The 26,979-nt window shown below is 56.8% G+C and overlaps 1 protein-coding gene across 3 annotated transcripts; it reads right to left on the bottom strand.

Moving 5' to 3' along the window:
- Positions 1 to 33: 33 nt before the first annotated feature.
- ACE (angiotensin I converting enzyme) lies at positions 34 to 26,979 on the bottom strand. Of its 3 annotated transcripts, none has more exons than XM_037491912.1 (25): positions 26,719 to 26,979; positions 25,365 to 25,532; positions 24,705 to 24,798; positions 23,872 to 24,015; positions 23,234 to 23,425; positions 22,747 to 22,844; positions 22,252 to 22,424; positions 21,746 to 21,969; positions 21,302 to 21,446; positions 20,930 to 21,028; positions 20,530 to 20,652; positions 19,973 to 20,184; positions 19,197 to 19,333; positions 18,308 to 18,466; positions 17,933 to 18,020; positions 16,143 to 16,286; positions 15,783 to 15,974; positions 14,518 to 14,615; positions 14,187 to 14,359; positions 12,170 to 12,393; positions 11,722 to 11,866; positions 11,349 to 11,447; positions 1,940 to 2,062; positions 1,484 to 1,671; positions 34 to 1,323 (listed from the first exon to the last, which is right to left on the bottom strand). In XM_037491912.1, the coding sequence occupies exons 1-25, from the start codon at positions 26,977 to 26,979 to the stop codon at positions 1,079 to 1,081; spliced, it is 3,948 nt and encodes a 1,315-aa protein (XP_037347809.1). In that variant the 3' UTR covers positions 34 to 1,078. The 3 variants fall into 3 exon arrangements, with proteins under 3 accessions (XP_037347809.1, XP_037347810.1, XP_037347811.1); XM_037491913.1 differs by having other exon boundaries at positions 34 to 1,302; XM_037491914.2 differs by lacking the exons at positions 19,973 to 20,184; positions 20,530 to 20,652; positions 20,930 to 21,028; ... (7 more) ...; positions 25,365 to 25,532; positions 26,719 to 26,979 and adding an exon at positions 19,450 to 19,691 and having other exon boundaries at positions 34 to 1,302.

The following is a 26,979-nucleotide window of genomic DNA, read 5'->3' as shown; positions in this document are numbered from 1 at the left end:
AGACACCAAAATGTCAACAGAACGTGTCTCTCGGTGTTGCTGTACAAAGGGCTTTTATTTTCCCGATTTCTACAGGGAGCATGTAGGTAGAAGTTATAAAAATGTCCCTCAAATGACACTCCCTCAAACCCTTGTTGGCCTTCCAAGGCGGGCTCAGGATAGGGGCTGCCTGGGGGATGGGCAGGGTAGTTTCTGGAAGTTCCTCCCTGTGGGTACCAGTTACGGTCACACTGTGGTCTTTAGGGTCCTGCTCCAGGTGGGACAGACAGGCCTGACCTTGGGCCCCTTGGCAATGCTCGAGCGGATCTGTCTACTCACGTAAGTGGACATGGAGCTGGTGTAGGTCGGAGCCTGGGGTGACCATGGGGCTGACTCTGCATGCTCAACGAATCAGGTGCCTTCCACTTGGACCCAGAGGCCAGCCAGGAGCCCTCCCTCTTGGGGATCTGGCCAATTAGGGAAAGAGCTGGGGGTGGGTGCCAGTGTGGGACAGCGCCTGAGGCAGGCCTCCCAAAGCAAGTGAAAGCTAGGCCAGAAGCCCGGAATGTCTGCTCTTCTTTGCTTGTCAGAGTTAGGGCCCAGCAGGGCTGCCTGTCATGGCAGGATGTTGAGCAGCTGCTGGGGTTTGAGGGGAGATACGTGGGCCTGTGTGATGTGGGGCCAGTGCTCTGGGGGACCTCCCAGGCTTTTCTTAGGGGGTGGCTGAAAATGCCCAGCCAAGTGACTTGCTTGATGCCAGGAAGTAGGAGAGCGGGCCTCTGTCCCTGTCCTGGTTTCCCTGGAGGGACACAGACTCAGGTGGGGAGGGCAGGGACTTTAATTGTATTCACAGAGAGGTGGCTGGTGCCTGAGGGCTGGTGGGGTGGGGCAGGGCAGGCAGGGCCCAGGGTGGTGGGGTCTGGAGGATGATCCTGAGCACAGGACTGGAGGCTGTGGGCTGAGGGGGACCCGGGCAGGGGGACGAGGAGGACTGGGGTGAGCTGTGAGAGGAGCGGCTTGTCCTTGGCTCACGGCAGGCCCCCATGCCAGTTTCTCAGAGTCTAGTGCTCCCCAGCAGGCCTGCTCCAGCTCAGTCCCCTCAGGAGTGTCTCAGCTCCACCTCAGAACCAAACTGGGGCCCATGGTGGCGGAAGCTATGTTTGCGAATGCTGAAGAGCCGCTGGCTGAGGCCCAGGGTGGCCACCAGCAGGGCAACGCCCAGGAACAGCAATATCCACTGGCCCACGCGGGCCTGGTGCTCGTCCAGGTCCAGGCCCAGGAAGTTGACACGGCCAGTATCTGTTAAGGAGCCTTCTGAGCGACCTGGGCAGGAAACAGGGAGAGCTGGGCGATGGGCGGGGAGGCGGGCAGGACAGGGGTCATTTAGTCTGACTTTCCTGCACTGGCTCGGAGGTCAGCTCAAACTCATCCGCGCTGGGGAGGGGTTGCCGCGCTGGGGAGGCTCTGGGGAGGGCTGAGGCTAAGGTGGGGTGGGTGGCAGTACCGGTGTATGGCAACCAGTTGTACTGCGGCCAGCCTAGCGTCTCCTTGTTTCGCTGGTTCTCATTTTGGAGCCATTCCAGCAGCGGCTGGAAGTAGTTCATCATGGGTAAGGCCGACATGTTGGGCTGGCCTGTGATCAGCTTCATGGCTTCTGGCCATGGCTTACTGGAGCCCAGTTTCAGCGCATCCCTGGGGCAAAACGATAAGAGAAACTGAGTCAGAAGGTCAGGTGGGGAGCTCAGTGGCCCTCCTCTGCCAGCCTATGCTTCCCCTTGGGATTGGGAGGGGCTGGGCAAGGGTTGGGGGTTGGGGAGAGATGACCTGGACCCAGAGTCCCCCTTTGGAAGTCCCCTACCCAAATGCCAAAGTGGCAGGTGTCCCCAGAAGAGCTGACTGGCTCCTCAAGGTTGAGGGGGGTAGGTCAGGGAGTGGAAAGGGAAGGTCAAGAAAGACTCACGCCAGGAGCGTCCCTGCCTCCTTGGACTGGTAGATGTCACACGTGTGCAGGGGGCCCTGGTGACCGCTCGCGTTACACAGTGCCTCGTGGAACTGGAACTGGATGAGGAAGCCAATGAAGTACCTGCAGTGGAGGGAAATCTCAGTGAGGGTGGGGCCTGTGCCACATTCCAGCCACACACCGTCTCCCACTGTAGTTGGGACATCAGGGGGAGCCCCTGGCCCTCGGGGTCATTGAGGCCCCCTACCATGCCTCTGAGACAGGGCAAGCTAGGGTTATTAGGCGGTTTTAGGGACAGTGCAGGAGGGGACCTCTGAAGAATTTAGGGAGGCTTCAGAGATAAGGACAACCCAGGGAAAGTAGCCCATTCCACTAGGAAAAACAAACATCCCAGAACCAAGGACAGCATTGTTAATGCTGGTCCTGGTTTCCTTCAGGTGGTAAAGGGAGGCGGAGACTGGAGAAATGGAGAGTGGTTTAATATATGGACACATTTGAAGGGCAGCTGTTTAACTTCAATGCAGGGATGCCCATCCAGAGGACTGGGCCATAAATTTAAAGATGCAACAAATGGGGAAAGAAAAAGCTGTTAGATAAGGAACGTGAAGATCCCCTACTCAGTAGCAAATTAAGTGAAACAGCCGAGAACTGACCAATCACACAGAGACTGGTGGAGCTTTAGAATAATGCCGGGGAAAGAAGGTCTATATTCCCTGAGACACGACTCCACTTTGGCTTCCTTGCCCCTCCCAGGCCTGGTTCCCTGGTCTGGGAGTCCCACTTTATTTCTGTTCTTTTTCTCCTCAATAAACTTTTTCTTCTAAACAAACCTGCCTTTGCTCGCTTGCTTGCCTGAGCATCTGCGAAGTTCCTGCTGGCTTCGTGAGACACCAACCTGTGGGGGGTCTAGCGGCTGGGGCTCAGCGCTGCCCTGCAGCCTGGAATCAGTTCCTGGCTGGGAGACTAGGCCTGACAATTCCGGTATCATTTTGGGGGCTCGTCCGGGATCTCACAAGATTTTGGGTGAGTCAGCTGAGAGGCACAAATTGTTTCTATCTTCAGCTTGTCCTAAACTCTTCTTGCTAAACATTTTCTTTCTCTTGGAGCCATCAAAGAGGCCATAAAAAGGGCACAGGATAGTCAGTAAATGCCAAAGGCGACCGCCTTAAAGACTCCTGTGAAAGGATAAACTGGTGACCAGACCAGGTAAGGGGACTCGCCCATCTGCCAGTCAAAGAATAAAAGTCTGGTGTCGTCGTATGAGGGACTCCGGTCTCCGAAGAGCTAGGCACATACGTCATGTAGAGGCCGTCCGGGAGCTGCACATAAGGGGCTGATCTCCCAGCAGCTCGGGCCATCCTCCCTTGCCTTCAGCAAAGGGGGAGCTGCCGAGACCCAGTGGAGGATGAATGGTCCCAATGTGACAGTTGGGAAAGTCATTCCTCACTAAGCACCACACAGGATCCGACACAGAACCCTACCCTGCCCTCAGATCCCTGTTAGGATTATTTGAATGGCTCCTCTTATCTTTCTTTGCTCTCTCTCTCTCCCTTTCCATTCTTCCTTCTCTTGCAATGCGACTGATTTACTTCTCAGTTACCTGTGGACTTCAGACAGGCAGTAGATATTTCAAAAACTTTCTCTCTGTCCTATATTTGATTGCAAAAATTAATGGGCACCCGTCGGCCCGGTAAAAGCGACTAGCGTGAGGCCGCCATTCTTAAAGTCTCGAGTGACAGGTCTCTCAGCTGGCAAGACTTCCTGATCCCCCACTTGCTGAGTGGGAATGTCGGGACTCTCTTGTCACTGATTCCTACTTTCCTCTATCATCCGTGGACTCCGAGGGTGCTCAGAACGACCAAGCTGTGACCCTTGGAACCCTGGACACCCAGGAGATCCGATGGCTCAGACAAGGCGTTCTGCTAGGTTGGCACCTAGGCGAGAGTCACGGAGGCCAAACAGAAAAAAAAAAAAAAAAAAAAAAGAGACTTTCACCTTCTTGATCCCTTCCCTATAGGACAAACTTCTTTCAGCTTCTATCAAGGCAACTTATAAGGTACAAAATGGTCTTATAAAAATCTTGGGGCACCTCTGGGAGCCTTTTCCCTGGTGTCTGTTTTCATCCTGCTGGTTGGCACAGGCAGGAGAGGCTGAGTTTCATATTATGACAGGAATGTATGTACAGGTTTGCCTCAAATCCTAAGTCCAGCTAATTAATTATACCTTTGGTATTATAAATTTGTCTCATGGCAGTTTTTCAAAAGGGAGTTTAAAATAAGTAAATATCAGGTTCTGGGCTACTGCTGCTTCAAGGGCTATGACTTAAGAAAAAAGGAGTCAGTTTTGTTGTCTGGCAAATGGACATCATTAAAAGTTAGGTCGCAGGACTCGGTCTGTGGCTTGTGTTAAGTCTCTACTGTTCAGGTTGTGTTCAGGGTCTTTCATCAGATGAGGAGAATGGCTTACTATAAGCTCGCTAGAAGCTTGGAATAGATGCCCTTTGCACAGAGACTGGTTAGGGGACGCCGGTAGGGTCCCACAAAGTCCGGTACCCCACACCTGTCTGTTCGGTGGGAGACAGGCAGAGATACATCAGTCACACTGGAAAGGAGTGGTTAACTCCAGTGGACTTTTATGCGAGGAAACTGTTGATCACTCACAGTTAGAGCTCCGGGTTTAAATGGAGGGACGCCTCCGGTAAAAAGGCAAGGAAAAAGTGGATTGAGAATTGGGTTCAATTTGACCCTAAATCCATAATTTGACCTGTCTATAGGCTTTCTCCTATAGATAGAAGGGGAAAGAAGCTGGTGTTGGACGCCCGCTTTCATTCCTTTTTGCAAATGGGAGCCTCCTCGTCAGCCATGCAAAAGAGGCACGCATCTCTCCTGCATCTTAGAATTGAGACCAATTTTCAGGAGTAATTGGCTCCTATCTCACCTGTTGCTTCTCTTAGTAAGTCACTTAGACCCAAGTCTCGACATCTCTCCTGGCATCCTAGAGTTAAGAGTCAGTCAAGAGACCATGATATATGGTCCTGGTCGAATGGGACGACCTCTGACTTAACTGCAGGAATGTCCCTGCTTTGTCTCTGTGCTGCTATTGCGGGTACCTTTCTTTTATTGCTACAGAGACCATAAAATGCTCTATCTCAATTCCATGGGACATGCCCGTAAGCCACATTCTTAAAAACTAGCCCAATTTGGCCATAAATGACATCTTCTCCAGCTAACCCTCCTTGGTCACAGTCAAGACAAAAAGACAAAATGCTGGGGACTAATAAGTAAAGGGGTCCACTACAGCTGGCTGGTAAAAAAGACTGCCTCTGCTCTCAATAAGCAGCTGCCTGGATTATTTTTTTCCAGTATTGAGATTATTGGTATGTCTCTGCTGCCTTCCAGTTGTGGGGGAACTAGACTCTCCCTTTGTCCACCTTAAAAAAAAAAAAACTGTTTTGATTCATGCTAGGGAAAAAGTTCTATGTCCCTGTGTTTTTCTGATTTTAAAGTCTAAAATGTTAAAGGTAAAAACTGCTGAGTTACTTTGGACTTGCTAACGAGCCATAAAAGGTGATTTTTGGTTAAGTGACAATTTCTAAACTGCTTATTGGACCTGTAAAAGTTTAGTTTCTTATTAAGACTAATTAATTTCTGATAAGAGTTAAAAAAAAACAGGCAAACTGTACAGGAAAAATCTTATTCTTCCTCTTCTCCTGTCCTCTCCATACATGGTTCTAAAAAGAAAAATGTCTTTTGTCTTAAAAATGTGCTTGGTCTCAGTGTGACAAAACTAAAACAATGTAAAGCCAATTGATAATACTTAAAAATACAAACTTAAAAATGTTTTTCTTGTCTAAGAAAGTTAGTACAAACTGCTTAACTTTGAAATTGTTGTGGTTTTGGTTGGACCCTCGGTTTTAAGTAAGGGTTAAAATTGGGTACTTGTTCTATGTAAAATTCTAATTTCTATGTCATTAAAAACCTGCTTGATATAAAAAGGATATTAAAAACTTGGTTAAATGAATGTGTCAAACAAAAAAATTGTTACTAAAGAAGGGGAGTTTACTAAACTGTAGTTTCTCAGTGTCTTTGCAAATATTGGTAAAAATAACTGTTTCTTAAAATTAATGCACATGGCCAAAAGTTTTAAATAAAAATCAAGAGATCTCTTTGTTCTTGCTTTTTGCCTCCAGAGGATAATTTTAAATGGCGCATATATATATATATATATATATATATATATATATAAAATCCTAAATTTTGAGATCGCGATCTAAAATTGTGGTAAAAAAGGCTAATTCAAAATGTAATGGTTTAAAAAGCATACATGCCTTAAGGTTTTAATGTTGGGTATTAATACTTTACTGTTGTTTGAATGTGTTTACTCATGCTCTACTAAGGAAATAATAATTAACCTAGCCTATGCAAACAAACAAACTTACTTCTAGGCTTTTTTTTTTTTTTTAATAGAGGCATGTTTTTTTTCTTTATTTATTTGTTTGCTTGTTTGTTTGTTTTGTTTATACATGCACTGGGTACAGTCAGAAGCGCGGGAGGGTGAGAGAATTCACCAGAGCCAGAGCGGGGAGCAGAACAGGCAGAAGGACCGAAGTACACTGCTGAGAGGAGCAGCGGGCGGCAGGAGAGGTCTGCGCGCCATGTGGGACCCTCCTCCGGTGGCCGGGGAGCAGCCGGGGATTGAACCGGCGCCGCAGAGGCCGCGGGCAGCTTCGCAACCCAGCGCTCTACCGCTGCGCCACCGGGGAGGCCCACTTCTAGGCTTTTATCTAAACTTCTCTTAATAAGATCTTGTTTCAGGAAGACTGATCTACTTGTCTTTTCCCCTTGGAAAAAAAACAATATATTCTCCCAGTAAATGACTATATTTCTTTACAGAATTCAAGGTAACATCTAAAGCCATATAGACAAGTTACTAAAAAATGTTTATGATATTAAGTGTCTAGTTTTTTTTCTTGCTTTTGTCAACCTATCTAGTGCTTGCCTAAGAAAACTTGGTATATAAAATTGTTACAGTGGCAACTCTGCAGTTGACTTAAAATTCCAGTTCTAAGAAAAAAAACTAAAGCTAAACTAAGGTTTTTGCTAAGTTGAGTAATAAAATTTGTTAACCATTCTCTGAAATTTCAGGTTTACATTTTGCTCCTTATTGTAAGGAAACTAAAGTTTAATGTCATCTCAACAACAACAACAAGACAAAAATTTAAAAAAGTGTGTCTGTGGGTTATATGGTCTAGAAAAATGATAGTGTGGTAGCTATTGTGGTGTCTTGCAATGCAGAGATTGGAAACTAAGGTGTGATGATTCTGAATGTAAGTAAAGTGAGGTGTGTTTGTGTTTTAAAAGAAAGAAAAAAAAGGTAAAGGAAAGTGTTGAAGGTCTGAGTGAGGGATTTTTGACAGAAAATTTTTGTGTTCTCAAGTGACTTGTCATAAAATATTTTGGTTAACTTAAATGTCAGTTGTGCACCTGCGTGGCACCAGGCTTTAGTTATTTTGATATATAAAATTGTTTCTTGTTGTAAAAACAAACTAAGTCAATTTGGGTATATTGATACCTCATAGACAGATTCTCATAAAATTGTTTCACCTTTTCAACATAAATATACACAAATAAGATTATTCTAAAATACATAAGACTTCTTAAAACCTAATAAGCCAATCATTTCAGGCTAAAGTTACTGAGGCTATAAAAAGGTGTACTAATCTAGACCCTAAAAAGGACAAACAATTTAAGGGTCTCAGTCTCCTTCATTAGTCAGCCTTGCTCTAACATCAGGTGCAAACTTCAGAGACTAAGTCAAGGGTCTAAAATCCTTTTAACACTTTTAAACACGGCCTTCAAGGCCTATAGTAATATGGAGGGGACTAACTAGACTAAAAAGAAAGGGAGGAAGGCAAGAAAAGGGCCAGTAAATGGCAGTTACCATTGTTCGTACCCTGCCACCTCAGACTCACCCAAGGCCCCATGCGCCCTAGGGCATTTGGGACCTCAACCTCTTAATGGGCTGCCAGCTTGCTTCCACTGCCTGCAACCAGGACATCTTAGCTGCAAAAAGCTGTCCCCAGGGCCATGCCTTCTGTGCCATCACACAGGGCACTAAAAAGGGACTGTCCCACTCTCCAGAGAGTGAGGGGCCAGCCCTAACCACGGGCCAGGATGGGAGGACAGACTTGACCGTCAGCTGCCTCTGACTATGAAGAACCCAGTGCAGGAGATCTTCTCTGAAGAAGCCCAGAGGTGAGAGAGACTCCCCCGTTTACTGTTTATATGGACAAGCCTCGGGTGACCCTAAAATGGCAGACATAAAAATTGCCTTTTTTGTAAATAAGGGGCCACTTATTCTGCCTTACTCCAATTCTTTGAACTGACCGACTGGTCAATTGTCCCCCTCACTAGTACAAATGGCCAGCCTGAGCCAGGATACTTTACAACACTGCTACCTTGCTGGCTACAAGGCTACTTGTTTATACATTTTTAGTTTTGTTTTCCTAACTATTAAGATGGAAAAAATTGTAAGTAAAATCCAAACTAGCAGCCTCCACAGCCACTATTGGCTCTCCTAGCTGCTGCTACTAAATATAAAATGGTACTGAAGTCCTAGGTCTCACTGATTCTGTCATTTTGGCTACAGCACCTCCAGGTGTTTGGGGCCCTAGCCCAACATTGCTCCTTAACATCCCCAGTCTCAGTGGTAATATAAAATCGCAAAACCCTGGACCTGCTTACAGCTGTAGTAGGGGGAGTTTGTGCCTTCTTAAATAAAATATGTTGCTTTTGGATAAATACTTCTCATGAGGTAGAAGAAAATTTAAAAATACTAAAAAATATACGAATTGTGGATGATCTCAAAAGACAGGCAGGGCAAGGGCTTAGCTGGACACAGACAATCTTTGATTCTATAAAAGGACAACTTCTGTCCTGGCTACTGCCTTTTCTCGTTCCCTTACTAATTCTCTTTATTGTTCTTTTGTTTGGGCCCTGCATCCTTAATACTCTCTCCCGAATCATCTCCCCTCTCCTGGAGGCCATCAAGCTCCAAATGGTCCTTCAAATGAAACCCAAAATGACGTCTCCACAGTCCATCTTCCAGGGTCCCTTAAATCGTCATCCTACTTTCGCCCACTTTCAGCAGGAAGCAGTCATTGATCAGATCTACGTCCTTTTCCCTAACTGCAGTTAGGGCTCCATTCGTAGAAGGGGGGCATGAGACAGGGCAAGCTAGGGTTATTAGGCAGTTTTAGGGACAGTGCAGGAGGGGACCTCTGAAGAATTTAGGGAGGCTTCAGAGATAAGGACAACCCAGGGAAAGTAGCCCATTCCACTAGGAAAAACAAACATCCCAGAACCAAGGACAACATTGTTAATGCTGGTCCTGGTTTCCTTCAGGTGGTAAAGGGAGGCGGAGACTGGAGAAATGGAGAGTGGTTTAATTTATGGACACATTAGAAGGGCAGCTGTTTAACTTCAATGCAGGGATGCCCATCCAGAGGACTGGGCCATAAATTTAAAGATGCAACAAATGGGGAAAGAAAAAGCTGTTAGATAAGGAACGTGAAGATCCCCTACTCAGTAGCAAATTAAGTGAAACAGCCGAGAACTGACCAATCACACAGAGACTGGTGGAGCTTTAGAATAATGCCGGGGAAAGAAGGTCTATATTCCCTGAGACACGACTCCACTTTGGCTTCCTTGCCCCTCCCAGGCCTGGTTCCCTGGTCTGGGAGTCCCACTTTATTTCTGTTCTTTTTCTCCTCAATAAACTTTTTCTTCTAAACAAACCTGCCTTTGCTCGCTTGCTTGCCTGAGCGTCTGCGAAGTTCCGTGGGGGTCTAGCGGCTGGGGCTCAGCATTGCCCCTGCAGCCTGGAATCAGTTCCTGGCTGGGAGACTAGGCCTGACAATTCCAGTATCACCTCCAACCCTCGGGAAGGCCTGTTCTAAGCAGCTCTGGGGATTGCTCAAGGGTGAGGGAGCCCTTCCAAGCTTTGCACACTGCTGTGGAGGCGCTGAGGCCTCCGCCCTGGGGTGGTGGTGTCTGGAGGGTCACATGTATCTGTCTTTTTAAACCCAAAGCAGCAGGGACTCCCTGGCCAAAACTTGCTGGCCAAGGCAGGCTCTCCAAGTCAGGAGAGGCGTGACTGTCCTGACCCCCAGGATGAACGCTGAGCACCAGCCAGGCGCCGCTGACTTGCCTGGCCCTTCCTGCAAGTGCTTTGCCGAGGCTGCTGACCAGAACTTGGAATGTGTCTCTGTTGCCTGCCCCTGCCTGGAGAATGACCTGTGCTGAGCCTGGCAGCTAACCACCATGGGGGTCTAGCTTCTGTGTGAAGGTGAGTGCCAACTTAGAAGCCCCCAAAACCACTCGAGAAGGCAGAGATGGTGCTCCCTGTGGTCATCCCAGTACACTTTTGAGGTCAGTCTTCTTGATCCCCTGCCCACTGCTGCCCACATAGATGGAACACCTGAGCCTGCTTTCTCACCTTTCCTGGGCTCTGGGGGACAGAATTCACTCACCCCACATTTATTTATTAGGTTCTCATAAAGGGCTGACATCATGCCAGGTTCTGGGATGGAAAGGTGGTCACTGTGGGCACGAGCCCCCCTCATTGGGCTGCCAGGAGGGACCAGAGACAGTAAGGGCTGGAGGTGGCACGGGCTTCCTGGGGCAACTCTCATGGCCCTCTGTGTCTTGCTTCATGGGTACCTGAGACTACCTGTAGCCTGGGGGCACCTGGATCTCCACAATCAGGTGTCCCCGCCTCTAGGAGGCCCCGGCTCGTCCAGTTACCCTTCCTGCAGCACGGCACATAGAAGGCAGGGGCTGCCCTGATAGGCCCATTTATGCTCCCACTTAAGAGAGACCTTAGCCATAGTGGATGGCGGCCACGTGTCCTGAGCATACCACACCCCAGACAGGACATGAAGAAGCTAACTCCTGCGACAATCTCGTGAAATGGGATTTCATAGGTGGGGAAGCCGATGGTCGAGGAGACTGAGGAATTTGCTCAGGGAAACAAGGAGTAGAAATGAGATTTGAACCTAGTTCTGTTAGATCCCAAACCCTTAGCAACGCAGCCTCCCAGCCTCACTGGGCCTCTATGCCAAAGTTTAGTGTAGAGAGGGTCGTCCAGATGCAGCCCACAAGCGATCATCAATGCAGGCTTGTTCAACCAAACAGTGCGCCCAGGTCCTGACCAAGACTCTCAGTTCACATGAACTAGCCACGGCCTACAACCAGTAGCCAACTGTAGGTGGAGTTTCTGCCCAGGGTGTCAGCCAGGGGACAGGCCTGGCACTGAGTGCCCTGCAGCCTGTCCAAGGCCACCTGACCACATAGGCAAGGGCAGTTTGAAGCCCGTCCTGGTACACGACTCTCTCCCTTCCCTGTCTTACCTGAGGTAAGGCACATTTGCAGGAATGTGGAACTTGGCCCCTGGGTCAAAGTCCTCTTGATTCCTGGGCACTGGGGGGCAGAGGCCCTGGTACTTCAGCCTGTCAAATGGGAAGGAGATGTGGAGGGAGGCCTTGGGGACAACCTAACCAGAAAAGCTTGTGCTTTTTGACTCAAAGGATAGTTCCCAGCCCTGGGACTCCCCGGGGCACTCCAGGTCCTATAGGCTATGCCTCTGCACCATCACCCCCACACACGTGTGCACACACACACTTGCCACATGCACGCAGACAATGCACAACACACAGGCATGTGTGAACACCGTGGAGAACCACACTCCCTGCTAGCCCACACCCCACGGGAGCATTCTAGAACCTGAGGCTCCACCACTCCTGGTTGTAGTTCTCCTTGGTGATGCTGTTGTCAAACACCCTCCAGCGCCACTGGTCAACCAGGTAACTGAAGGGGATGAAGGCGATCTTGTCCAGCGCCATCTTCATTAGAAAGTTGATGTCTTGCTCTGCAGAGGGATAGGAGGCCGGGGTCAGCTCTGCACCTGCTCCTGCTGTGTCTGAGCAGCATGGCAGCGGAGAGAGCAGCAGTGGGTGGGGAGAGGTGTGGGCTGTACCTCTGGGTCCTGTGACCTACCTCCTGGCATGGTCTGGGTGCCATCCTCCTGGCTCACCCTGTGGGGGCCCCTTGCTCCCAGCTGCTCTGTCCCAACTTCAGCCTGTGGGCTGTTTAGTCCCCCCTCCCCGCCTCCCAAGCTCTCTGCGCTTTTGGTCGCTCTGCCCGCTCCAGCCGGATCTCCTGCTGCTCTCACCGTATTCGCCACCCTTGCTGCTCAGCAGATTGATGCTGCGCAGGTGCTTCGGGGTAGACACTGAGAGGGCCAGCACGTCCCCAATGGCCTCGTGAAAACCAGGATTGGCGCCCTCCCGGAAGGTCACAGGCAAGTCCTTGTATTGCATGAAATACTGTATGTGGCCCATTTCGTGGTGAACCACGATCAGCTCCTCCATGTTCACAGAGGTGCACTGCTTGATCCTGGGAACACAGGGTGGGGAGAGGGCGTGGAGGAAGGACAGTGAGGAATCCTGGGCCAAAGGGGCCTGCTGTCCTCACTGCAAACAGGGCAGCCCTGACCACTGTCCTGTGCAGGGAACACAGCACTGTGGGAGGGGAGGCCAAAAGGAGCTAAGAAGTAAGCCGGAGAAAGAGGGAATCTGGGGTAGAAGCCCCTAAAGTGTGGTCATTCCTCTGCTCAACCCCCAGTCCAGTTATCAAGTTGCCTTAGAGACATGAGGACATTCAGTATGCTCAGGGCAGAACTTTCTAGAATGTGGGTCGTGTGGTTTCTCAAGTACATGTTTCATCTCTCCTAACACTTGGGCTCCTGGAAGAACACCCCTGTGCCCGCAGGACTGCATCCCACCTGGCAGCCCCGGGCGGCCCGGCATTCACTGCAAGATTCCTGTGGCCAGGACCAAAGTGGCAGCTGGAGGCCTGTCCAGAAATTCCACCTCCCTCTTGGCCTTTCCTCCTTCTCTTTTGTGAGCTGACCTCTCCCTTGGATCTAACCAGAGCCCTGCAGTGCAGCTGACCTCATTTTTCTCATTCTACCAGGGGCTGGGCGGGGCTGCCTAGAGTGCCGCTTACAGCGAGGGTGGGGCCTATCCTCTTCCTATGGCTCCCCATCCAAGGGAGGATCCCCCAGGAGCTCTCACCCCTTTGCTTTTGTCCATGCCCAGCCTGACAGCTGCAGTCCTCATGCCCTGAAGAACCCAAGGCCAGGTGACCCAGCAAGTGCCGTCTGGTTTGTTCCAGGCTGTTGTGCACTCACGAGACACGCCATCAGCTGTGGCAGATCATCAGCTGTGGCTGCTTCTCCCTAGAGTTGGGTTTTTTTCCCTTCTCTTGAATGGGGGTTCACCTTGTGCCTTGCTTTGGCCAATAAAATGCAGCAGAACTACACCTGTGCCAGTGTGGGACGACACCTTTAAGAGGTCTGGCTGTTCCTATTCCGCTCTGGGGGATGCCAGCTGCCAGGCAGCAGAAAGCCAACTGCCTGAGACTGCCACACTGTAGGAGACTCAAGCTAGCCTAGAGAGCCAGCCACCAGCCCCCGGGTTCCCACCACCCAGCTCCACTGCCCGACACGGGAGTGAAGAAGCCGACTTGAACATTCCCACCCTGGCGTGTGCCACGGTGAGAGAAACTGAGGCACCCAAGGGAGAATCGGAACCAAGGCCCCATATGGGTGGCTCACTGAGCCACCCCTGCCACCTGCAGCCACCAGAGCTTTCCCAGCTGGGGCCTTCATCACGGCAGAGCAGGGATAAGCCATTTCTACTGCATTCCTGGCACAGAAAATGCTGAGTATAACCAGATGGTTTCACAGGCCCCTTAATCGGGGGTAGTGGAGGCGGGCTATGCTGCACTAGATAACCGAAGCACCAGGCTGCAAAGGAGACCGCTTCTGAGCCTGCTAGTGGTGAGCTCCGGCACCCTCACATGCCTCCCTGCGTCAGGGCACATGCACCCAGGGAGAGGGCCCGAGGGTGCCCACGGTGCACAGGGGCCATCAGTGAGGAAAGGCTGGGCCGCTCTCACGGCACTCAACGCCCAGGACCTGGAAGCAAGTGCTCACCCCTGACCCAGGTGACAGAGCTGGTGAGCATCCAGGACACCCTCTTACCCTCGCCTGCCAGAAACCAATGGTTTGGTCTGGTCCAGGCCCTTGACTCTCCACGCCTACGGACAGCAATGGAGCCTTCACTTGGCTCATCTCCTTGCCCACTGGGCTCAGGACCAGGCCCACTGGCTGGGCCAGGACGCACCTGAAGTCCTTTCCGTTGAAGAAGTCCCAGGCGGAGGCATGACATACCACCTCCCGCCCGTCGGTTGGCTTCTCCAGCATCGACTTGTTCCAGAACTCAGGGGGCACTGGCAGCATCCCCATGGAGGTGAAGAATTTGTTGGCTTCCTCAAACATCCTTCGGGGTGTCCAGCCCTGCAAGAGGAGGGGGCTCTGTCTAAACAGGGGACTGTGGGGATCAACTGTGTGTCCAGCATATGGGGTAAGCTGGAGAGAACTCCCGAAACGGAGGGCTCTCTCCCACCCAGACAGGGCGCACCCCTCCCCTCCGCCCTGGGTCTCCCAGTGCTAGCCTGCTTTATCATGTTCTCCGTGACATCCAGCTTGGGGGCTAACGGATAGGGCACCACCAAGTCATAGACGTTGGCCCAGGTCTGCGCCCACATGTTCCCTGGAGGCAGAGAGGAGACAGCGGTTACTCTTGGGCTCAGCACCACCAAGCAGGTCCCAGTCTCCAGACCCCACATCCAAACAGTGTCTCTTGAGTACCTACTCCCTGCAAACTGTGCCAGGCATTTGACAGTTATCTCTGCCGGCACATCCAGCCTACAAGGTCTTTACCATCCTGGCTCCCAGGGGGCCCTCAGTGGCCTTCAGAGTCAAGGCAGTCCTCCCTGGCCATCGGGGGTACAGCCCAGGGTGTCTTGCAGCGGGGTGTGAACATCAAGCTTCATGTCCATACTTCTGTGCATAGTGGCCACCACTGACGGTGTAAGCAACCCCCTCAGCTCTCAGGCCAGGGGCTGGGGTTTGAAGGCAGACGCGCAGGCTGCCCCACCAGTCACTGGTGAGGTCCCCTGAGCTCGATGTCTGCAGCACCTGTCCACAACTCTGGTGCCAACAGCCAGTCTCCTTCAGGAGGAGCTGATGCCTCTGGGTTTAGAACAAGAGAACCTCGTTCTCCAGGACAGGGTGCAAAGGAAGGTGCTCATAAAGAGAGGACAGGCGCAGAAGTAGGTTTGGAGGAGAGTTTTTCCACAGTCAGAGGAGGGTCAGCCAGAGCTGACGACAGCTGGCGTCTAGAGGCGAGTGAGTTAGGGGGAGAGCTTGAGCTGGCGAGTGGAGGAGAGAGGAAAGCAGGGGGCCCAGCACCCCAGAGTCCCGGTCTGTGCTCCTCGGTGACCAAGCTGAGGGCCGCTCTGACATGTTTGGCCTCACCAAAGAGGGACCAAGGAGTGCTGGTCTTTGGGCGAAGACCTGAGGCTGAGCAGGAGCTAGATCCAAAGCTGAGCCAGTTTCTTGGGTCCCCCAGAATTTGTAAATGGTCTGTGGCTCCATCTGGTCTCCACTCACAGTAACCCCTAGCCCCAATGGCCCAACAGGGATCCCCAAGCAGTGATAGGTGACGGGGTTTCTCGTGATTACCCCTCCACACCCCCACCCATGTGGCCCAGATGCCCGCCCCACTCCAGCATGGCTCCAGGCCTGACTCCTTGCACACACCCAGCCTGAAGTGCCACCTTTGGGCCCTTCCCAGCCTGCCCTCGCCCTCTGGCCAGCCCCGGCCCCCTCGTACTGGGGTGTGTCTTCACCCCCTCAAGGCCCAATGTGCTCTCACCCAGCAGATGCGCCGGGATGGGGCCCTGCAGGTTGATGTACTCGGGCCCATAGTGGCGGTGCAGGGCCCGGCGCACGTAGGCGTGCAGGTTCAGGTAGAGCGGCTGCAGCTGCTGGTAGAGCTGCTCCAGCTCAGCCTCCAGGGACGGCATCTCGTACACAGCTCTCCACGAGTCTCCTGCATCCACATAGCCTGCGCAAGGGACACAGCCAGGCCCTCCATGCCTGCCGTTCCCCGAGCACCCCACCTGCCCACTCCAGGGACACCCCAGGCCCCCAACCCCTGCTCACTAGGCTGGGGTCTCCGAGGACCTCTCTGGAGGCCCCCCAGACCCCTGAGGCCAGAGACCCAGGGACTCACCGTTGAGCCGGGCCGCCTTGTTGGTGAGTTCCACATATTTTGGGAAATGCAGGAGGATGGTTTTCCCCGCCTGGTCTCGCCAGCCCTTCCACGCCCATAACAGGTCGTCATAGTTCCGGGATGTGGCCATGAGATGTGTCAGCTCTGGGGGCAGGGGGTGAGTGACTTGACCCCGGCCCTTGGCTCACCTCCCACCCCCTCTTCAGGGGAACTCAGCCAGAATTTCAGCCGAATGACACCCCCTGCTCACTCCCTCTCTGGGAGACATGGCTTGGAGCTCAAAAGACCCACGTTCTTGCTCTAGTCTCCCACTCACCCCCTCATTGCCTTGCCAAACAAGGGGTGCCACTTTCCCTATCTACACTGGCCCTCACAGGGCAGTGGAAATCCAACAGGAGCATGAGGCCCCTGAGCAGGGGTGTCCCCGCAGGCCAGGGCTATCGTTCGCAAGACGGATTGAATACAGAACAACTGTGGAGGCCCAACGTGCCAGGAACCGCCCAAGCAGGCCGGGGAGCTGGAGAGCCTGGCTGGTGTCCTGCAGGAGGACTGTGGAGGGGCCTCTCTGGCGGGGTACCTGAGCTGAGGCAGCCTCACCGAGTGGGCTGGGGGTGGCGTGAGCCTCACACAGACCTGCCAGGCTTCCCTTCCTGCCCTGGCTGCTTGCGTGGGACGGCTGCAGACAGCATCCAGTGCCATCCACACCCCGTTATTTGGCTGGTGCTCTCCCCGTTTGGGAACGCGCTACGAGGGGCTCTGCTTAGCGCAGAGCGCGTCTGTTCGAATTAATTCTGTTTGAGGAAAATGTATTGTGAGACGTTCACAGCTGCCCTCAGAGGAGGCAGGCGCTGTTTTTGGAGGTGCTTCTCATTTTAACTGACCTGACGGCCCAGCCCCGAAGTGAGGGCTGACTGAGGGGGTGCAGAGGTCACACTCCCTTTAATGAAACCCCACGAGCACACGTGGCCTCCCCGCTTGCGTGCCTACCCACATACACAACCCGCGGGCCCAACCCTGGCCCAGGAACATGGTTTCTCCTGTTTATTTTCCATTTCCCTTTCTATTTGTCATTGTTCTAACGTGGGAGTCGGGCAGAGGGCCAGGAAGAGACTGTTTCTAGGTGGAGATTCCTCAGGAAGACTGTTAATGCCTCTGGTTCCCCAAGCCTGGGCAGGCCGGGTCAGGAGGCAGCGGGGAGCAGGTACTTGGGCGTCAAGGGGGAGCTCTTTCAAGGGGGAGGCTGCGCGAAGCACCAGCGAGAGTGGAGCGAAAGGAGCGGGGAGAGCAGGGAGCTCCTTCCAGCAGGAAGTCACGGTGGGGAGTGAGGTGGGACAATATGGATGGCGCGTGGGGCTTCTACAGGTTGTGGCCCCAAATTCCTGGGTCTGGGGGAACTAAGGCTGGGAGGCCAGAGAAGGCGGGGCGGGCATGGCGGGAATCTAGGGAGGACTAAGAAGAGGAGGCGCCTATAGTTGCTCTCCCTGCGTGCAGCCTTTGAAAGGCACATTTGAAGCCCCGCTGGGCTGCACGCAGGGGACGCAGGTCACGTCCTGGAGAGAGGCTTGGAGGGAGCAGGTGGACAGACCCAGGGAGAGCAGCAGGTCAGGGTGGAGGATGAAGTGGGGCCAGCCTTAGTGGTGGGAGAGAAGCCCCACTGATGGGAATGGAAGTGGCTTCCCAGGCTGACCCTGAAGTTAGGAGCACCTAGCCCCCCCTGCACAGGCAGCACCCCGAACCCAGCGCCAACCCCAGCCTTCCGAGCCCCTTCCTCCTTCCCCAGGTGCACTCACCAGGCTCAAGCTGGAGACAGGTTTTGTTGGCGTGACACACACTGGCCGTGCTGTATGCGGTCTCCATGTTCATCAGGATCTGGTTGTACTGCAGGGGGAAGAAGAGCGATGAGCTGCACCCCTTGGCTACACGCACTGCCCTGGGCAGCATCACGGGGTGGGGTGACCTGGGGGAGCACGTTCCCAAAGGAGAAATCAGGGACTTTGTAGGTAGGTGCGTGTCCGCGGGACAGACGCCACGGCTTGACAAACCGAGGGAGCAGCAGCAGCAGCAGCGTGAAGGCCAGACCTGTGCTGGGCTCCTCACCTCTGAGCTCCTCTGAGCTCCTGACTTTGGGTCCTCCACCCCCTGCCACCGTCCCCCACGCCACACACCTCCTGCAGCTCCTTGACAGGGAGTGCTGCCCGCTCGATGTCCTGAATCTTCTTTATTATCCGCCTCATGGTGGTGTTCTGGAAGTGGGTCACATCAAACTGCTTGGCCCGAGTGCCATAGTGCAGGCTGTGGTTGGAGACCTGAAGGTTCTTCTGCAGCTGAAGGCACAAAGGGAGGCAAGTCATGAGGCCCTGGGGCTCTGGTAAGCCTCTGAGGAGGGGTTGTGGTGGTGAGGGCCAAAGGGACCAGGGGTGGCCGTTTTATCAAGTTGTTGCTTTGCCTGTCAAACCCTCTTCAACCTGGGCTGTCTGAGAATGATCTGGATGCAGCCCATGCCCTCAGCAGATGCCCACCATGGAGCAGGACATATCCCTGTAGGGGGAGGGAAGGGACTCCCTCGCGTCTTACAGGCTGTTAGGAGGGAGGCTGCTGGTCCTGGCCTGTCAGCTCAGGGGCCCATCTGTTAAGTGGGGCCAAGGTGACCAGTTTCGCAAGACTGTTGAGAAATGCACGGAGCAGCTGGCCTACAAGGCCAAGGAGCAGGGGCCAGCTCACAGCTGCCGGAGGCGGCTCTGCAGCTCACCCGGGTGTAAGCTGCAGCCAGCCGCACAGGCGGGGCCTGGGTCGCAGGGCAGAGCGGCCCTTGCCGTGGTGGCAGACAGGGGCACTTCACCTCTCACTGAACCAACTCCAGCATCGCTGACCTGCAGCTAAATCATTCCTTTACTGACAATGCTGATTGTTCGTGAAAGTAAAGAGCACGGGCATTGACTATGCATTTTTCACCAGTTCCACCGGGGAGGGGCGGAGGGGCGGAGGGAGCGTCTGCTCAGCGTGGGTTTGGAGGACTGGAGTGTGTGCGCGCGTGCGCCGGACACAGGGCCCTACCAGGATCCCGCCGTTCTCTGTGGTGATGTTGGTGTTGTAGTTCCAGTTGGCCTCAGTGTATTCATTCCACACCCCCTGGGACCGCTGGTCATACTCCTCCACGAACTTGCTGGCTTCAGCCTCGTCAGTCACCAGGTCTGCGGGACAGTGGAGGGAAACGGTAAGTCGCCTTGTCCGCGCCTGCAGCGTGGTCGGAGCTGGGCACGACCCTGCCTCCCCTCCCCCTCATGCCTCCCACCCCAGCTGGTCCCACTTGGGCTCTTGGTTTTCGGGCTGCTGGTTGTTGCCTGGCTGGTTGTTGCCTGGCTGCTGGTTGTTGCCTGGCTGGCTGTTGCCTGGTTGACTGTCACCTGGGGGGTGGCCTCCTGGCTGGGAACCAGCACCGGGTGCCCCCAGCAGAGTAGGAGGAGGAAGAGGCTGGGCAATCCTGGGGCAGCCCAACCGTGGCCCATGGCCGCAGGAGAGCAGAGCCCGGCAGCCGTGGCTCCTTGGCCAATAGAGTGGATCCTGTAGTGTGACCTCATAGAGCAGTGTGGCGGCAGCTGGCCCCCAGGGCCTCAGATCTGGGGCACGCCCTCCCAGGATGCTGGGGGAAAGGCTTGCCCATCCCCGTTCCAGGGCCTGCTACGAGCTAAGTGGGTGCCTGTCCCTCCAGAGCAGGGTGCTGGGCTCACTTGGGAGGAGCTAACTAGGAACCAAGAACTGGGGGCCCAGGTCCAGAGCCCGGATTGAGGACTCCCCTTAGTGCTGCACCCCACCCTCACTCAGGACTTTACCAATGCCCTCTGGGTAGTTTTCGGGCAGCGGGGGTTGCCACTGGTACTCCGGCCAGCCCAGGACCTCGCCGTTCTTCTCGTTCTGCTGCTTTAGCCACTCGGTGAGCGGCTGGAAGTAGTGGAGCAGAGGCTCAGCGTCCATGTCCCTGGAGCCAATCATCTCCATCAGGGTATCCTTCCAGGGCCGCGAGGACCCCGCCTGCAGCAACTTCCTGTAGGGCAGAGTGGGCACTGTGAGCACAGGGCGCTCAGGCCAGTGTCCACTAGCGGTCCCTGGCCTGCGTGTCCCACCGCCAACCATTTCTGGCCGCGGTGGACTACAGGAATGGCAGCACCAAGGCTTCAGGGCCTAGGAGCTCTGTGAAGGCGGTGGTGGAGTCTCTCTCGCCCCATTCCAGCCAGAGGTTCCCTCCGAAATAGGAGGGGAAGGAAGAATGGTGCCCTCCGTCACTCGGTGCTGTGGTGACCCCAGAGTCGCCCGCTGCCTTCCAGACAGCCCCTGCACTGGCCCTTCCCTTCGTCCCCCCACCACGGGCCCTCCCCTTGCCCCCACATACTTGAGCTTGGCCCCTGCCTTGGTGGACTCGTAGATGTCACAGTGATGCAGCGGGCCGGTCTGGCCCGCCTCCTTGCACAGGGCTTGATGGAACTGGAACTGCAGGACGAAACTCACAAAGTACCTGTAGGCACAGGGAGGGTGTTAGGGGGACAGAGGGGGCACCCTTGCCCAGAATCATTCAGCCTCTCACAGGGCAGAGGCCAGACCAGGGGCTGCCTGGAAGAGGGGATAACCGAGCCTGGCCCGAAGCCGCTTGAATTCCAGGCTTGGCGTGGGAGACGGCGGGCGGGCGGGGGGTTCAGAAGAGTGAAGGGCGTGGGGAGCTGTCATCACAGAATCCGAGGAGGGGACTAAAGGTATGAAAACACGGGGAGCGGGGAGGCAGAGGGCAAGGGTACCTGATGTACGGTGTCACGTTTGGGACATGGAACTTAGCTCCAGCATCAAAGTGGGTTTCGTTTCGGGCAACCGGAGGGCAGATCCCCTGATACCTGGTTCTAGAAGAGGGGGGTGAAATTGTCTTAGCACCTGAGGGTCACACACAGGCTGACTTCACTTTCGCGGAACAGGCTGTGAAGCAGGCATGTCTACCCTGGGCATCCCTCCCTCCCTCATCCTGGCACATTGGGGAGAATTCTTGGAGGAGGGAGTTTGAGGCAGGAAAAAAGTAGAGTGGGCAGAGGGAGGAGGTGAAACACTGGCTCCCGGTGGCCCAGGAGGGTGGGCAGCGCCAGCTGGGGTTCGGCCCTTCCTGATCCCTCTTTGCTCACCGGAGATACCACCAGTCAAAGTTGTAGCGGGAAGGGGGGGTACTCTCACTAAAGACCCCCCAGCGCCACTGGTCCACCAAGTAGCCAAAGGGCAGGAAGGCAATTTTTTCCAGGGCCATCTTTAACAAGAAGTTGATGTCGCTTTCTGTTGGGAGATGAGGTGAGAAGGGAGCGCTGGAGTCAGAAGGGATCCAGCTAGGACAGGGTGGGGCTATGGGGGGTCGGGGGTGGGGTGGCGAGGCTGGGCTGATGCAGAGAAGGGAAGGCTGGCCTTGGGAGAGCGAACCCTCAGGAAGCACTGAGTTGAGACTCCGTGGGCTGTGAAGCTCCAGGGGATCCCCAAGCCTGCCTGACTGGGGGGCAATGAGGCAGAAACCAGAAGGGCAGATCTGAGCAGCGGGGTCCTGCTGTGGGGGTGAGTAGGTCCTCTCCACACCTGCATACCATGGTCATTGGTGACGCGGTCCAGCAGGCCAATTTTGTGCAGATGCGCGGGAGTGGACACGGAGAGCGCCAGCACGTCCCCGATGGCCTCGTGGAAGCCAGGGTTGGCGCCCTGCCGCAGGGACACCGGCTGGTCCTTGTACTGCAGGTAGTACTGCACGTGGCCCATCTCGTGGTGCACCGTGGCGAGCTGGTCCATAGTGACCCGCGTGCACTGCTTGATCCTGGGAGGGGAGAGGGTGAGCGTGACAGACAGAGCAGGGCAGGTACCAGCGCAGGGGGAGGCATAAATGACCTTTGACCTTTCCCAGACTATCCTGGGGCCTTCTCCCCTACCCCCAGTTACAGAGCTGATGGCCTGTTAGAGCTGCCCAGGGAAGGCGGCCTGTGGCAGGCCTGGAACAGACCCAGGTGTGGGGCCTGGGGGAGAGGACGCCGGGAACCGGTTTCTCCGTGCCCAGCTGCCGCCCTTCCTGGAACCAGGGCCTCCTGGCACATGTGCAGACCTGAAGTCTTTCCTGTTGTAGAAGTCCCAGGCGGAGGCGTGGCACACCACCTCGCGGCCATCTTTGGGTTTCTCCAGCATGGACTCTGCCCAAAACTCAGGAGGCATGGGCTCGAGCCCCAGGGAGGTGAAGAACTGCTCGGCCACCAGGAACATGGTTGTCGCATTCCAGCCCTGGTGGCAGGGTGGGGAGGGGGCATTTTAGGGGTCAGAGCCCAGTGTGGTTGTCCTTGGGGGGGTAGGTCTGGGGTCAGCTTCCTGCCAGGGAGGGTGTCTCTGCTCTGGGGCCCCCTTCTCAAAGGCAGGGTCCCTATGCACCACCTGGGATAAACAAAGGGACCTGGAGGGAGGGGTGGGGACCTCACTGAGGACAGAGCCTCCAACTGACCTCTGCCCCACACGCCAGGACCCAGCTGGCCCCTGTGGTCCATTCCTGGTCTCTCCCCAGGTCTGACTTCCTCTCATTATCCCCACCCTGGCCTGACCTCGGACTGACCTTCTGCACCATGGTGCTGGTGACGTCGAGATTGGGCTTGTCCGGGAACGGCACCACCATGTCGTAGATATTTTCCCAGCTCTGAGCCCACATGTTCCCTAGACAGAGGAGGGCAGGTCCAGGCAGCGTCCTGGGCCCCAAGGCATCCAGGGGGCACTCTAGGGCAGCCCCTGGTTGGCTGCCTGAGGCCAGGAATCTCACCCATGGGGCCCACCCACACTCCTCTGTGCTCCGAGCTCAGGGCTAGTGGAAGCCAACAATTAGCCAGGCGATGATGCTGGGGTCCTTTCTGACAGCTGGGGAGTCCCTGCCTTCCAGTCCTGAGACTTGCTCCCTAGGGGATAACCTAGGATGATTATTCCTCCCCTGCTGGGGCCGAGGTCTTTGGTGTGCTCCTAGCGCTCGTGCGTGCAGAAGGGAGCGGCACGGTGCTCTGACACGTGAGACCCAGGGACCGTCCCTGCGTGCAGCGAGGCCAGGTTCTTACCCAGTAGGTGAGCAGGGATCGGTCCCCTGAGGTTGATGTATCTGTCCCCGTAGCGGCGGTGCAGCGCCCGGCGGACATAGGCGTGGAGGTTCAGGTAGAGGGGCTCTAATTGTTTGTAGATACGCTCCAGGTCCTCCACAAAGGTGGGTGACTCATACCAGGAGCGCCAGTAGGCCCCTGTGTCTGTGAAGTCTAGTGGGGGGTGGGGGTGGGGTGCAGCTCAGGCCCAAGGCTCTGGCACCTCATCTCCTCACCACCCTGTGGCTGTTCTTATGGCTCGGGACCCACATAGCCACCAGCTGGCTGGACAGCGTGGCTGGGGGGGTTACAGCTCTGTAATTTCCTAAGTAGGGGGTGCTCCAAATCCAGCCAAATAGATCCCAGAAAGCACGAGAGGCAAAGCTGAGCACCCGGGCAGGGAGGAGCGCTGGGGTGGGGATGGCGGGGCGATGTGCAGGCAGGACAGCAGCCTGGGGAAGGCGCATGGGGCTCCAGCCCAGGCCTGCCCTGTACCCCCCCCCCGGCCCCAAGCCATAGGGCCTTGGCTAGTGTATGGCGCCATAGGAACAGCAGCTCTGCTGGCCTCGGGGAGAGACCGGCTGGGAAAGACCTTGCCAGCTGGGGAAGGGCACACTTACTGTCACTCCTGTAAGCCTCGTTGCTGAGGGCAGTGAATTGCTCATACAGCGGTTTCAGCGGGACCCCCACAGCATTATGCCACCCTTCCCAGGCGAACAGCTGCCGGGCGTAGCTTCGTGAGGAAGTCAGGATGTGGGTAAGGTCTGAGACACAGGGCGCAGGGGCAGGCAGGACATTCTGCATCAGAGTCGGCAGTGGCCTTCACCAGAGTCCCCACTCTGGGCCTCCCCAGCCCCACTAGCTTCTCAACATAGGATAGTCCCCTCGCCTCCCCAAAGGGGAACCACAAGCTGGCGAGGAGAGGGCTGGGAGCTATAAAAAGTAGGTGCCCAGGTAGGGCCCTTGTACCCAGGGAAATGATGACCTAGGATGGGTGGCACAAATTGGGCATCCAGCGTCGAAACCCAGTGAGACCCTTTTTGGGCCACTGCATGGAATGCGTGATCTCAAGGTGGCCTGATGGGTAGTGGGGGGGGGGTGTGGGGGAGAGGAGGACGCGTGAACAAAAGCCACAAGGGGTATTAGTCCCGTGGAGGGCTTGTAAGGGGAGAGAGGGTGCGAGGACCACAGAAGAGAAAACCAGGCAGCCAGGAGTGATGGTCAAGGCACCTGTTGGGTGGGGGGAGGGGCTGGAGGTTGGAGATTCTGGAAGTCAGTGTGCCAGGAGAAGCAGGGGCACGGGGGCATCTCACAGGCCAGGTGGAGGTCGATGACTTGGGCTTTTCCCACTCTCTCCACTGACTCCTCCCGCCATAAGAACCCGCCGCCCTGAGCGGAGCAGGTGATGGGGAGGGGCGGAAGCCCCAGGAGAGACAGCAGCCGCAGGGCGTACCTGGGTCCAGGGACCAGCAGGGGGCAGTCTTGTTGGGGAAGCAGACCTTGGCGGTGGAGTAGATTCTGTTCATGTTGCTTAGCAGAGAGTTGTACTGGGGAGAAAGCGTGGACAGCATGTCAGCGATGAACGCCCCGAGCTGGTCGCCCCCTCTGCTAGGAAGCCCAGGGAGGGGCTTGGCTTGGGCACGGTCACCCGCTGGTATGCGGGTCACTTCTGGTCACTAATTCCCCGTCCAGGGGCGGCAGCCTACGGAGGCGGAACAGGTATCCTGAGATTCCGGGGTGGGGGCTGGAGGCAGGTTCCAGTCCCCGCTGGGCTGCCACCTTGCAACCAGGGCAAATCCCGCTCAGCCTCTCTGGCGGCCTCCTCAGTGTTTCCCAGGCTTTCTAAGGAAGCCCAGAAACTAAACTGGCCAATGGAGAAATTTTGAAAAATCCCTGTTCCCTCTTGCATTTTGCTTTCTGCGCCGCCGCCACGCTTGCTTTAATACAAAGTGGCGTCTTGGAGGCCATCTCCGGGGAAAGCCGCGCTGCAGGAGCCAATCTATGCTCCCTCCCGCTTCCTCCACAGCCAGGGCAATGCAGATGGCCGGGCCCCCCTCCCCACCCCAACCCCGGTGTGGCACCGCCGCCTCCACCCCTCAGGCCCAGGGCCCACCTGCTGCCGCTTGCTCATGTCCAGGTTGGCAGGGCCCAGGATGCGCACCCCGCTGATGATCCTGCGCAGCGTGGGGTCGTTGAAGTTCTCCCAGACGCCGTCGTACAGCTCCTTGGCCTTCTTGCCCCAGGCCTCGGAGAACTCCTGGCTGAGCAGCGCGGCTTCCTCCTGCGGGCACCGGAGGGCACGGGAGGGATAGAGGGGAGGCTCTGGCTCTGGGGCCAGGGGAGGAAGCCCAAGGGCGCCCGGAGGCTGGGGCAGGAGGCAGCTCTCCGTGCCCCTGCTTCTGGGGCCAGGAACTGGGGGGCTCTGCGGGCGCACGGAGAAGAACCCGGGGCCGAGAGGCAGAGGGAGAAGAGGGTGAGCAGGCGGCGAGAGCGGTGACCCAAGTGACCCAACGGGCAAGTTCGGTCACGACCTCCCCCTGGGCTGGCTGCGGGATGCCCCTGAGCTCCTGCTCCCCCGGCACCCCGACTTCCAGAGTCTCCAACCTCCCGCCTCTCCTTAGGGTGGTCCCCGTGAGGCCCCCGCGGGCCCAGAGTCGCCCCCGGGCGCAGGCACGCGGGGACTCGGCCCGGGGAGCCGGCCTCGCGGGGCACCGTCCCGGCGGCTGCGGGCAGCTCCGCGGCGGGGGGCGGCTCCGGCGCGGGGCGGGGGGCGCGCGGGGGGGGGCGGCTCCGGCGCGGGGCGGGGGGCGCGCGGGGGGGGCGGCTCCGGCGCGGGGCGGGGGGCGCGCGGGGGGGGGCGGCTCCGGCGCGGGGCGGGGGGCGCGCGGGGGGCGGCTCCGGCGCGGGGCGGGGGGCGCGCGGGGGGCGGCTCCGGCGCGGGGCGGGGGGCGCGCGGGGGGGGGCGGCTCCGGCGCGGGGCGGGGGGGCGCGCGGGGGGGGCGGCTCCGGCGCGGGGCGGGGGGCGCGCGGGGGGCGGCTCCGGCGCGGGGCGGGGGGCGCGCGGGGGGGCGGCTCCGGCGCGGGGCGGGGGGCGCGCGGGGGGGGGCGGCTCCGGCGCGGGGCGGGGGGCGCGCGGGGGGGGGCGGCTCCGGCGCGGGGCGGGGGGCGCGCGGGGGGCGGCTCCGGCGCGGGGCGGGGGGCGCGCGGGGGGCGGCTCCGGCGCGGGGCGGGGGGCGCGGGGGGCGGCTCCGGCGCGGGGCGGGGGGCGCGCGGGGGGCGGCTCCGGCGCGGGGCGGGGGGCGCGCGGGGGGCGCGGCTCCGGCGCGGGGCGGGGGGCGGCTCCGGCGCGGGGCGGGGGGCGCGCGGGGGGGCGGCTCCGGGGCGGGGCGGGGGGCGCGCGGCGGCCCTGCCCCCCCCGGCGCCGGCCGCGGCTGCGATTGGCCGGCGGGCCGCCCCCCCGCGCCCACCTGGCGCCGCGCGTTCTCGGCGGTGATGTTGGTGTCGTGCGCCCAGCTGGCCGCGGTGCTCAGGAACAGCACCCGCTCGGCGCTGCTGTTGTAGCTGTCGGCGAAGCGCAGCGCGCCGGCCTCGTCGCCGGAGAAGTTCCCGGGCAGCAGGTCGGGGTGGAGCTGCGGGGCGGCGGGCGGCGGGCGCAGCAGCAGTGCCAGCAGCAGCGGCAGCAGCAGCGGCCCCGGCCCCGGCCCCCGGCGGCCGCTCGCGGTCCCCAT

This window comes from Talpa occidentalis, unplaced genomic scaffold, assembly GCF_014898055.3.
Source record: "Talpa occidentalis isolate TD23 unplaced genomic scaffold, MPIMG_talOcc4v2.1 talOcc4.7, whole genome shotgun sequence".
Lineage (NCBI taxonomy): Eukaryota > Metazoa > Chordata > Mammalia > Eulipotyphla > Talpidae > Talpa > Talpa occidentalis.
This window is presented reverse-complemented; position numbering and strand designations above follow the sequence as displayed.